General features: G+C 39.0%; 1 protein-coding gene across 1 annotated transcript in view; it reads right to left on the reverse strand.

Annotated features, from left to right (window-relative positions):
- LOC116533549 (BTB/POZ domain-containing protein 9) overlaps positions 1-12,357 on the reverse strand; it is a 176,146-nt gene that overhangs the window by 86,070 nt on the left and 77,719 nt on the right. Inside the window, exon 3 of the mRNA XM_032253335.1 lies at positions 6,545-6,652. Within this exon, the coding sequence (XP_032109226.1) occupies positions 6,545-6,652 (108 nt within the window). The remainder of the gene's footprint in view (positions 1-6,544; positions 6,653-12,357) is intronic.

Below are 12,357 nucleotides of genomic sequence, written 5' to 3' on the forward strand. Positions count from 1 at the left end.
TTTGTTTTAAACCATTTACCTATATTACACAAAAAGAAAAAGAAACTGAGGAAACAGTGTTACCAACAATAGAAAAGAAGAAGAAATTTTAGGATCACAGACATAAACATCTGTTTGAAATCAACCAATGAACAAACAGTATGCTTTAGAAGCTTCTGCAAAAGGAAAAAACTAATCAGGAACTTCAAGAAAACGAAAAGCTGTCTAATAGGAAGCTACTTAATATGTTGAATAATTCTGAGCACTTGTAAGAAAATGTAATCTGTTTGATCAGAACAGCACAATTCTTCGAGGAGGGGAACAAGTTTATTGACATAGCATAAGATTTCCCTAATTCTATAATATTTCCCTAACTCTAGATCCAACCAATCACTAGATCTGCTGTGAACAGTTTATACAATCATTATATTATAATGAGTTCTTAGTGTTTTTCCCTTTTCAGGATCAATGTATAGTCCACACATAGATGATTTAAGTTATAGAACAAAAAATAAGTGTCACAAACAATTGTAAAACAGCTAATGGAAGATGGGAAGTGGAAAGGGAAAAATAGAGGGAAATGTAGTGTACTATCTTCATCAAGGTAGTAAAGAGTCAAGAAATACTGTCCATAACTGATGGATCAAAAAATAGAGGTTTAAGTATATTGTTTAATTTTAAAAGATAAATACTAATAAAACTAAAACTAAAAACATAACAAAAATGAGGAGTGGTTAAGAGAACTAAATTTCTCATTTTTTTAATAACAAGAAGTTAGTAAAGTTGATAAATTAATAAAAGAGGTGTAAATTTTTTTTTTTTTTAAAGAGTGGCTAGTGTTCTATCTCCTAGGCTGGAGTGCAGTGGCGCCATCTCTGCTCACTGCAGCCTCTGCCTCCCTGGTTCAAGTGATTCTTCTGCCTCGATCTCCCGAGTGGCTGGGATTACGGGCGCCTGCCACCATGTCCGGCTAATTTTGTATTTTTAGTAGAGACAGGTTTTCACCCAAAGCAAGCACCCGGCCTGCTTTTGACCGTTTTTTTTTTTTTTTTTTTTTTTTTTTTTTAAACTTGTCAACTATAAAAATATTTTGGCCGGGTGTGGTGGCTCACTCCTGTAATCCCAGCACTTTGGGAGGTCGAGGCGGGTGGATCACCTGAGGTCAGGAGTTCAAGACCAGCCTGGCCAACATGGTGAAACTCCGTCTCTACTAAAAATACAAAAATTAGCCAGGTGTGATAGTGGGCGCCTGTAATCCCAGCTACTTGGGAGGCTGAGGCAGAAGAATTGCTTAAACCTAGGAGGCAGAGGCTGTAGTGAGCAGAGATCATGCCACTGCACTCCAGCCTGAATGACAGAGTGAGACTCTCTCTCTCAAAAAAAAAAAAAAAAAAAAAAAGAAGTTTCTTCTAAGAAGTGGAACAAAAGATGGGAAGGTAAAATTTAGCTTTTTACTTACATCCTTCTGTATTTTTAAATTAACTTTCCATGTTCACGTTTTATAATTTATAGTTTAAAAACTGAAGTTAAAAACCAGTTTTATCAGATGAGAATACCTCCTAACAGAAGAAATAATTAAAAGGATTAAGAAAAAAAAATTTTAATAAAAAGAAAAAATAATTAAAAAAAACACTTTAGGGTTCAACAATTTAGAGGACAGCAGAGAAAAGAAAGTGATGATTAGAAAGTCAGGGCTTGCCGGGCGTGGTGGCTCACGCCTGTAATCCCAGCACTTTGGGAGGCCGAGGCGGGTGGATCATGAGGTCAAGAGATCGAGACCATCCTGGTCAACATGGTGAAACCCCGTCTCTACTAAAAATACAAAAAATTAGCTGGGCATGGTGGCGTGTGCCTTTAATCCCAGCTACTCAGTAGGCTAAGGCAGGAGAATTGCCTGAACCCAGGAGGTGGAGGTTGCAGTGAGCCGAGACCATGCCATTGCACTCCAGCCTGGGTAACAAGAGCGAAACTTCATCTCAAAAATAAATAAATAAATAAATAAAAATAAAAAGAAAGTCAGGGCTTTTGGCTGGGCACAATGGCTCATACCTGTAATCCCAGCAATTTGGGAGGCTGAGGTGAGTGGATCACCTGAGGTCAGGAGTTCAAGACCAGCCTGGCCAACATGGTGAAACCCCATCTCTACTAAAAAAACAAAAAATTAGCTGAGTGTGGTAGCATGTGCCTGTAATCCCAGCTAGTTGGAAGGCTGAGGCCGGAGAATCACTGGGAGGCGGAGGCTGCGGTGAGCCAAGGTTGTGCCACTGGACTCCAGCCTGGGCGGCAGATCGAGACTCCATCTCTAAATGAATGAATGAATGAATGAATGAATGAATGAATTAATTAATTAAATAGCTTTTTAAAAAAAGGGAACCAGTCAAAGGATACAGGATTAGGTTATATAAAGAAAGAGGGGTAAAATATAATTTAAAAAAATTAGTTACTATAAAAATACAGTTATCTGTAATAGAAAATGACTGCTTATCCTGAAAACAAGAGAAGCTCCAACTATAGCAGACTTATGAGAGCTCTGAAGGAAAATATCCCACCCCTGGAGCAGAGAGACTAACAGAGACATTGGAGAATCTCATTCCCCAGGGACTTTTTGGAGGACAGCAAAAATCTATGTTCTGTTTTCTTGACTAGGTAGAATGCTATCAAGTGGTGGATATATGATCTTTCAAGGACTCCATATAATTTCATTTATAAACTCATGAACTCTATTTCAATAAAGAGCAGACTATAATTCTTGAAACTATAATAGAGTCCTCTCTTGAGGTCTGCTCTGTAGCATATTAGTTAAAAAGAAAAACCTTTTGCCTTTTATCATTTGCATGTTTTCTATATTTCTTAAGGCCTAACTTGAAAAGGGGAAGTACAATACATTTGAGTTACACTCATAAACATCAAATCATAACCTCTGGTTCCACTGATTCTTAGAGGGTTAACAGGCATTTGCCTTCTTATTACTACATTTGTTCTTCTAATGTATTACTTATTTATTAATTTGTAAAACACTGCTATCGCATCTAAGTGCTAAAATACAAACTTAAAAACATAAAAATTATTTAAATCCACCAATGAAAACAAAAAATTTAAAAAGGGAAAAAGATGTTAACTTAATGCAAAGCTACTAGAAGAGGATCTAGTAAGTGAACAAGACTTTGAAACCAAAAAAGTCCCATTTAACTAAATACAAAACGAATATGACATGTACCTGGTCAACAGTTAGTCAACCAGCCCTTGTTAAAAACCCACACTGTGGGGGGGCCCAGTGGCTCACACCTGTAATCCCAGCACTTTGGGAGGCAGAGGTGGGCGGATTACCTGAGGTCAGGAATTCAAGACGAGCCTGGCCAACATGGTGAAACCCTGTCTCTACTAAAAATATAAAAATTAGCCTGGTGCAGTGGCACACACCGGTAATCCCAGCTACTCGGGGGGGCTGAGGCAGGAGAATCACTTGAACCTGGGAGGCGGAGGTTGCAGTGAACTAAGGTGATGCCACTGCCCTCCAGCCTGGGTGACAGAGTAAGATTCCATCTCAAAAAAAAAAAAAAAAGCCCACACTGTATAGGTACCTTTGTGTTAGTCTGTTTTCACACTACTATAAAGAAATATCTGAGACTGGGTAACTTACAAACAAGGGTTTTAATTGACTCACAGTTCCACATGGCTGGAGAGGCCTCAGGAAACTTACAGTCATGGTAGAAGGCTAAGGGGAAGCAAGGATCTTTTTCACAAGGCAGCAGGAGAGAGAAAAATGAAGAACTTCCAAAACTTATACCACCACCAGATCTCATGAGAACTCACTCACTAACACGAGGACAGCATGTGGGAAATTGCCCCAAGATCCAGTCACCTCCCTCAACACGTGGGGATTACAGGTCTCTCCCTCGACATGTGGGGATTATAATTTGAGATGAGATTTTGGTGGGGACAGAGCCAAACCATGTCAGCCTTTAACAGAGGGACATAAACAAGAAGAGGAATCCAGTTTACAACATGAAATGACAAAAGAGATGGGTGGCAGTAACCAGTAAGACATGTACAAGATGACAAGCTTTGAGGAAACACAAGGTCTGGTCTGAGAGCTATGGACCTAATAAGCAAAGACTGGAAAGACAAATGCACAGTTAGTTGTTCATGGGCCGTGGAGGCCTTCCTGTCATATAAAAAGGGTTCCAGGAGCTTGGAATAAGCTAACCACTTTGTTTCCCCCTTTTCATCATCTAGGTTAGTACAGTCCTCTTTAGTAGTGTTTTGAGTCCTGAGAAGCAATGGTGTATAGTGGCAAGAACCTGGGTTTAAATCTTACCTGTGCTTCTGGAAGAAGAGGCTGAGATGGTAACAAGATCTGTGCTCCACTGGGAAGTGGCCACCCAGGTAGGAACTGACTAAATTTCCTGGTCATTAGCATCTAGTATGGCAATGTGACTAGTTCATCTCAGTGGCATGTGAGTGGAAGGCATGTATGCTACTCCCAGAGCAAGGCTTTTCAGAACTAGGTGTACCTTCTCTGTTCTTTCTCCTGCCAGCTAAACATGGCTGATGCTGAAAAGGACCTAGATGGCAGAACCACAAGAAAGAAGCTGCCTGAGTTCCTCAGTCACATTTGGGAAATTCGCTTAACTAGAATACCCACACTGACTGTCCCATGACTGAGAAATAAATTATTGTGTTAAGCCACTGAAATACTGAAGCTTATTTGTTACAGTAACGAGTTAACATAACATATATATATATATATGCTGGTAATTACTACAATAGTAATGGTGATGGTGTCAGACATTGCATCAAACAATCCATCGGTAATACTGTTAAGAAATCTTGGCCCAGCCTAGGCAATATGGTGAGGGGGCGTGTCTACAGAAAAAAAAAAAAAAAAAAACTAGCTGGCCATGGTGGCACACAGCTATAGTCCCGGTTACCCGGGAGACTGAGCTGGGAGGATGGCTTGAGCCCAGGAATTTGAGGTTACAGTGAGCCTTGATCAGACCACCGCACTCCAGTCTGGGCAACAGAGTGAGACCCTGTCCCCACCCCAAGTAAGCACACAAAAAGATGCTCAACACCATTAGCCCTGAGGGAAATGCACATGAAAACCGTAATGATATGCTATTCCATCCCCACTAGGATGGCTATGGTCAAAAAGATGGGCAATAGAAAGTGCTTGTGAGAATGCAGAAAAATGCGAACCCTCAAACATTGCTGGTGGGAATGTAAAATGGTACAGCTGCTATGAACAATTCTGGCAGTTCCTCAGAAAGTTAAACACAGTTATCCTATGACCCAGCAATCCTACTCTCAGGTATATAGCCAAAGAAATTGAAAATATATGTTCACATAAAAATGTGTACAGGAATGTTCATAGCAGCATTATTCATAACAGGCAAGAAATGAAAACAATTCAAATGTTTATCCACTGGAGAACGGATAAACAAAATGTGGTATATGCATACAGTGGAATACTATTCAGCCATAAAAAGAAATGAAATTCGGATATATGCTATAACATGAATGAACCTTGAAAACATTATGCTAAGTGAATGAAGCAAGGAACAAAAGGTCACATACTATATGATTTCATTTATATGAAATGTCCACAGTATGCAGATCCATAAAGAAAAGACAGAAAGTAGATTATTGGATGCTGGGGCTGGGAGAGTTGGCGGGAAATAGTGAGTGACTGTTCATGGGGAAGATGTTTCTTTTTGGAGTGATAAAAATGTTCTGGAACATTAGATAGCAGTGATGGCTGTACAATGCTGTGAATATACTAAAAACCCCTCAATTATATACTTTAAAAGGGTGAATTTTATGGTATGTGAATTATATCTCAATTTAAAAAGGAAAAGAGAAGTCCATTTGCTCCACCTTGTCTCTTAGAGATTCTGGCTCTACACAAAGGGGCACTGAGCTCTTTTCATGTACCATGATTCCAGGCTGCTCAGAACCCACAGACTCCTTCTTCCTATCTTCTGCTGAAAGCAGACAAGTCCAAACAGCCCCAATGCCATATGCATTAAGTGCCTGTGTTTGCCTGTGGAGAAATAAGGCACAGGGCTTTCCTTAGTTTGAGTAACAGCATAGTTAACACTGAGCTGAGACAAATATTGACACTAGCTCTGAGAATGCTATGAGGGTGGGGAATAGGATAGAGCCCCATAATAACTACTAAAGTATGTACTGCTTCAGCAAAGTTCTCTAAGGGAGAAAACAATCTTAAAATAGTCGTGTGAGATGTGGTGCGGCGGGAGGGAGGGGGTCTGAGAGAGGACCGCGTAAGGAAAGTATCTTTCTTTTCCCTATTAAGGTACACGTGTCATTTTCAAAAGTGTGAGTCAAATTCACACCACAGAATAGAGAAACCTTGTTTGGTGATACCAAGTAAATTTCATGTAAGTATTTAATAGTCAAAACTGAAGAGAAGATCACTGGAGTATGTTTTCAACCTGGAAATAAGAATGTAATTTGGTGATTCTATGAATCTTCTTTGGAACCTCTGAAGCCACTGCGAAGACTATTTTTTATAGGAATCAATTCCTAAAAAGACACAACTTACTTGCAGGAGACTTTAGTTCGGTCAGCAACCATGGTCCACTGTTGCTGGTTGGTAGAAACCTCAACGTAGTAGCTATAGCTTCGATCGTCACAATCCCAAAGTAGTAACCTGAACAAAGGGGAAAAAAATAAAATTGCTGGAAACATTCTACCTGGTTGTTTCCTTAGGCTGTGGGCATCTCCCTCCCACCCACCTCCTTTGTCCAGCACATTTCTAGGACTGGTCAAAGTAGTGAATCCCAACAAAAGTATGAGGAGAACAGGCAGAGTCGGTCTGCAGTGAGAGGCTTTTGATCTTCAGTTTTTTTCACAAGTCACCCAAGCTCAGGCAGCCTCTGCCCGGCCGATGGCAAAGTTCTTCAGACTGGTTTAGGAGAAAGAAGATGTCCCCAGATCACCTTTCTAGCTTCTTCTAGCTCTCCTCTCCAGTTGGCTTGGCTGACCACTGCTCATGGGAGAATATGTAATTTCTAATTGATTTTTATTTTTTATTTTTATTCTTAGAGACAAGGTGTTTCTCTGTCATCCTGACTGGAGTGCAGTGCTGTAATCATAGTTCACTGTAGCCTCCAACTTCTAGGCTCAAGTGATCCTCCCACCTCAGCCTCCTGAGTAGCTGGGACTACTGGTGCACACTATTTTTTTTTTTTTTTATTTGGTAGAGGTACAGTCTCACTATGTTGCCCAGGCAGGTCCTGAATTCCTGGCCTCAAGTGATTCTCCTACCTTTGCCTCCAAAAGTGCTGAGATTATAGGTGTGAGCCACCATGCCCAGCCTAATCAATTTTTTTTTTTTTTTTGAGAAAAGTTCTCACTCTGCTGCCCAGACTGGTATGCAGTGGTGTGATCACAGCTTACTGTAGCCTTCAACTCCTGGGCTCAAGTGATCCTTCTGTCTTAGCCCCAAAGGTAGTTATGGTTACAGGCATGTGCCACCATGCCTGGCTATTTTTAAATTTTATGTAGAGATAGGGTCTTGCTATGTTGCCCAGGCTGGTCTCAAATTTCTAGCCTCAAGTGATTCCCCTCACCTCAGCCTCCCAAAGTGCTAGGATTACAGGTGTGAGCCACTGTGCTGGTCTAATTAATTTTTCTTATAGTATTTTCTAATTGGTGATAACCCCATGACCTTTATTATTATGTTTTATCTTCTTTCTTATTCTCACCTAGATTTTTACAGAGCTGTAGTAGGGTTATCTGATTTGGAGATATAGGCAAATACACATTCATTTGCAAAACTTTCATTATTTAGAAATCGATTATCTTGGTCCTGTTCTTATGCCCCTTTTCTGCACAGATAGGAACTTAACCATTAACTGTGTAATTTCATTTACATGAAGCTCAAAGCAATTTATCTGTTGGTGACAGGAATTAGAATAGTGGTTAGCTCTGGGAGAGGTATTGACTAGGAAAGGGTAAAAGGGAACTTTCTAGAATCCTGGAAAAGTGCTAATTTTGATCTGAGTGATAGTTACATGGGTATATATGCATGTAAATATTAGTTGAGCTATTCATAAAAGATCTGTTCACTCTGTGTGTGTTATTCCTCAATCTAAAAAATAATTTAAAAAAAGAATCTGGCAGGACATGGTGGCTCATGTTTGTAATCCTAGCACTTTGGGAGGCCGAGGCAGGTGGACTGCCTGAGCTCGAGACCAGCCTGGGCAACACGGCGAAATCCCGTCTCTACTAAAATACAAAAAATTAGCCGGGCATGGAGGTGTGCACCTGTAATCCCAGCTACTTGAGAGGCTGAAGCAGGAGAATTGCTAGAACCCGGGAGGCAGAAGTTGCAGTGTGCCGAAATCGCACCACTGCATTCCAGTTTGGGCCACAGAGCAAGACTCTGCCTCTTAAAAAAAAAAAAAGAATCTGAGCATTACAATACAGGATTAGTATTTTGCTTCTGACAGTGCCACAGGGGAGACAGATATTGTTTTCTATTATTTCGGCCTTAAAAGCCCTTCCTATACTAACTATGAATCTTATTGCTTTATAGTTGGTCAGTTGTGTTTGCTTCCTCTACCAGGGGCATAGATAGTGAGCTCCTTGAAGGCAGTGCCTATGTCTTACTGATTTTTTCTACACCATTGACATAATGTCTCACATGGAGCTTAAACTCAGTCAGTGCTTGCCAAGCAAATACATTCTTTGTAACAACACCAGTAATAATGATCATGATGGCCAACATTTCTTTAATGTTTACTCTATATCAGGCCCTATGTTAAGTTCTCTATACAATTTGTCTTATTAAAATCCTTCTAAATATTCTCTTAGCAAGCACTATCACCCTTAGGAAATTACAGACGTTGAAAGTGAGGATTAAAGCTTGTTAAGTAACTTTTCCAAACTCATACAGTAACTGAGTGGTGGAAATGATACAAGGTTCTAGGCTGGTACCGTCACCAAAAGCCCATTTCTGTAATCCCACTGCCAAATGTTTCCATTACTCTCACTTTATATATCTGGTTCATAATTTACAGCCTCTAGCCTACCACTCTATAAAAGTCATCTGTATTATTTTTCCTTAATCTTATGATTATAATCAGTGAAAATCCTTTGCACAACAAATTTAGTTTAGTGTCACATATAAAGCTATTACCGAGGACTAGGATTGCCTGTATTTCCTGTTTTCCTTTACTCTTGTCTGTTTGTGTGTGGCGGCGGGGAGCTTGGGGGAACAGCTTCCTACTCTGTTGCTCAGGCTGGAGTGTAGTGGTGCAATCATAGCTCACTGCAGCCTCAAACTCCTGGGCTGAAGCAATCCTCCTGCTCAGCCTCCCAAGTAGCTGAGATTACCACATCCAGGTAATTAAAAAAACAAACAAACAAACAAAAAAAAACCAGATTATTTTGTAGAGATAGGGTCTCACTGTATTGGCCAGGCGAGGTCAAACACGTGGCCCCCATCTACCCTCTTGCCTGGCCTCCTAAAGGTCTTGCCTTACCTTTCATTCTTTATTTTCTATTGTAATTCTGTTTGCAATCAGTTACTAAACCCATGCTACCTAGTATTTTTGAACTCATCTTGTAAGTAGAGAAAACCGTTAAATGTGTTTGGAAGGCATACACAGATGATATCTACTGATTCCCATTAATACACCTTAGTGTTTAATCTCTTTTCTCAAAGTACCCTGAATGAATCACAAAGGATGCCACTCTGTTGTTCTTAAGTGTCCCAAAATTCTATTTAGATTACACTAATTTGCTTATAAGAAAGTGAATCATTTCCTTCATTAGTCATTTCCTCGAATATTATTCTAGTCTCTTAGCATTTTTATGCAGTTAGCCTATGCTAATTTATATTTATTTTGAGTAACTTTTAAAAGGTATTTTTTGCTTCTATGTTCGGCTCTCATTTTGATTATAAGAACTTTAGAAAGACATTTGATCTTTCTCTTTTTAAAAACTCTGCTTCAGACACGTGGGCTCTGTTCATGGCATATGTTCCATACATGTTCTGGATTGAAATCATTTATAACTCTGACACAGTAGACTAAAACTAGGGGAAAAGGTCCAATCAATTAAGCATTCTCTTCATTTAACAGCTCTGGTAGTAACAGGTTTGTTGGAAGATAATGTTGAGATTATTTTCCCCAATAGAATTTTTAATTATTTATGGAAAGCCAGGTTTATCATAATCCCTATCCTTCTAGGTAATCATAAACTAGTGTTTCTACAGAGGATCGAAATGAAAACAGTCAGTACCTTTTGGGATAGAACCTAACCAGATCTGAAAATATTTTATGGAAAATGACTACGTTGAGGATATAGGATATGGAGAAGATTAAAAACGGAAGACAAATTATGAGTATCATAAATACTCTAGTAGATATTCTTGGAGTGATAAAATATTTGAGAAAAATTTTAAGTTGTATATATATATCATGCTCTATAAGAAGCTTATTCTATAAAAGTCCTCTAATTTGTTTCAAGGCAAATTATTATTTTACAATGAAGATAATCTGAAATTCCAGTAACTTTTAAAACATAAACACACGCTTTTTCGCAACGGGTTTGCCTCCAGAACATAGGTGTCGTGTTCATTACAGCACTGTTTACAATAGCAAAGACCTGGAACCAACCCAAATGCCCATAGACGATAGACTGGATAGGGAAAATGTGGCACATATACACCATGGACTATTATGCAGCCATCAAAAACGATGAGTTTGTGTCCTTTGTAGGGACATGAATGAACCTGGAAACCATCATCCTCAGCAAACTGACAGAAGAGCAGAAGATCAACCACCGCATGTTCTCACTCATAGGTGGGTGTTGAACAATGAGAACACATGGACACAGGGAGGGGAGCACTACACACTGGGGTCAGTTGGGGGGAAATAGGGGAGAGACGGTGGGGAGTGGGGAGCTGGGGAGAGATAGCAAGGGGAGAAATGCCAGATGTAGGTGATGGGGAGGAAGGCAGCAAACCACATTGCCACATGTGTACCTATGCAACAATTTTGCATGTTCTTCACATGTACCCCCAAACCTAAAAGGCAATAAAATAAATAAATGGGGGGAAAAAAAAACAAAAATGAAAACTTATACAATCATTTCCCTTGGGGACAGAGTCATGGACTCTATCATTCCCTGGGAATAACTTTAACTGGAAGCGATTTCAAGAATTCAACTAAAGCAGAGAAGAGAGTAAAAAAATGCCACATTAAAAAAACAACTATTTTATATTCTCAAAAGAAAGAAAATGTATGAAAGCCCTCATGTTTTACTATTAATCTAATTTTTCCACATTTATCTATTTTGTCTTCAAAAGAAAGAATAAACTTCACATATTTTCTTTATTAAAAAAAACAACATAAACACAGTGCATATGGTTTGTAACTTGCTACTTTTGCTTAATGGTCTGTTATGAATATCTTTTTGTATCATCAAATATTGTTCTATATCATATGTACTGACTTCATAGTATTTCACTGTAAGGATGTTCCATACTTCAATCAATCTCTTACTATTAGACACTTAAATAGTTGATAATAGTTCACTGTTATGAAAATTCTTTTTTTTTTTTTTTCTTTGGAAACAGGGTTTTGCTCTGTTGCCCAGGCTGGAGAATGCAGTGGCGCAGTTGTAGCTCACTGCAGCCTTGATTTCATGAGCTCAAGTGATCCTCCTGCCTCAGCCTCCTGAGTAGTTAGGACTACAGGTGCATACCACCATGCCGAGCTGATATTTAAAAAAAAAAATTTTGTTGTTGCCTAGGCTAGTCTCCAACTCCTGGCCTTAAGCAATACCTCCACCTCAACTTCCCAGTGTTGGGATTAAAGGCATGAGGAACTGAGTCCAGCCTATTATGAAAATTTTGTGATAAACATTCTTAAGCTAAATCTATGATTATTGTTTTGAATAATTCTGTAAGTGAAACTCCTGAAGCAGGGCATATGAACACTTTGAGGCTTTGATATATATCACAAAATAGCTGTAGACTTCTTCTATTCCTCCAACCCCAAGCAAAAATCTATACCAATTTATATTAATACTACCAGCATTGTATAACAAATACCTGTTTCTGTGCATCATCACCAATATTATATATTACGTTTAAAAACACTATTAATTTGATAGCTGAAGTATCTCATTAATCTGCAATTTTTAACTTATTGAGCTTGAACATTTTACCCATTTTCTACTTAAATTTATCTTTTTGTTAATGACTTACAAAATGCCCTCTATATTTAAAGGATATTAATCCACTGCCTATCATAGTTTGCATGCTGAAGGTATTAATTTTTATTAGCCTAGTCTATCGATCTTTACCTCAATAATTATCTCCTGGCCTAAATTCTTTTTTTT

The sequence above is a fragment of the Sapajus apella genome, unplaced genomic scaffold (genome assembly GCF_009761245.1).
Source record: "Sapajus apella isolate SASKATOON/1434 unplaced genomic scaffold, GSC_monkey_1.0 scaffold83, whole genome shotgun sequence".
NCBI classification, from domain to species: Eukaryota; Metazoa; Chordata; class Mammalia; order Primates; family Cebidae; genus Sapajus; species Sapajus apella.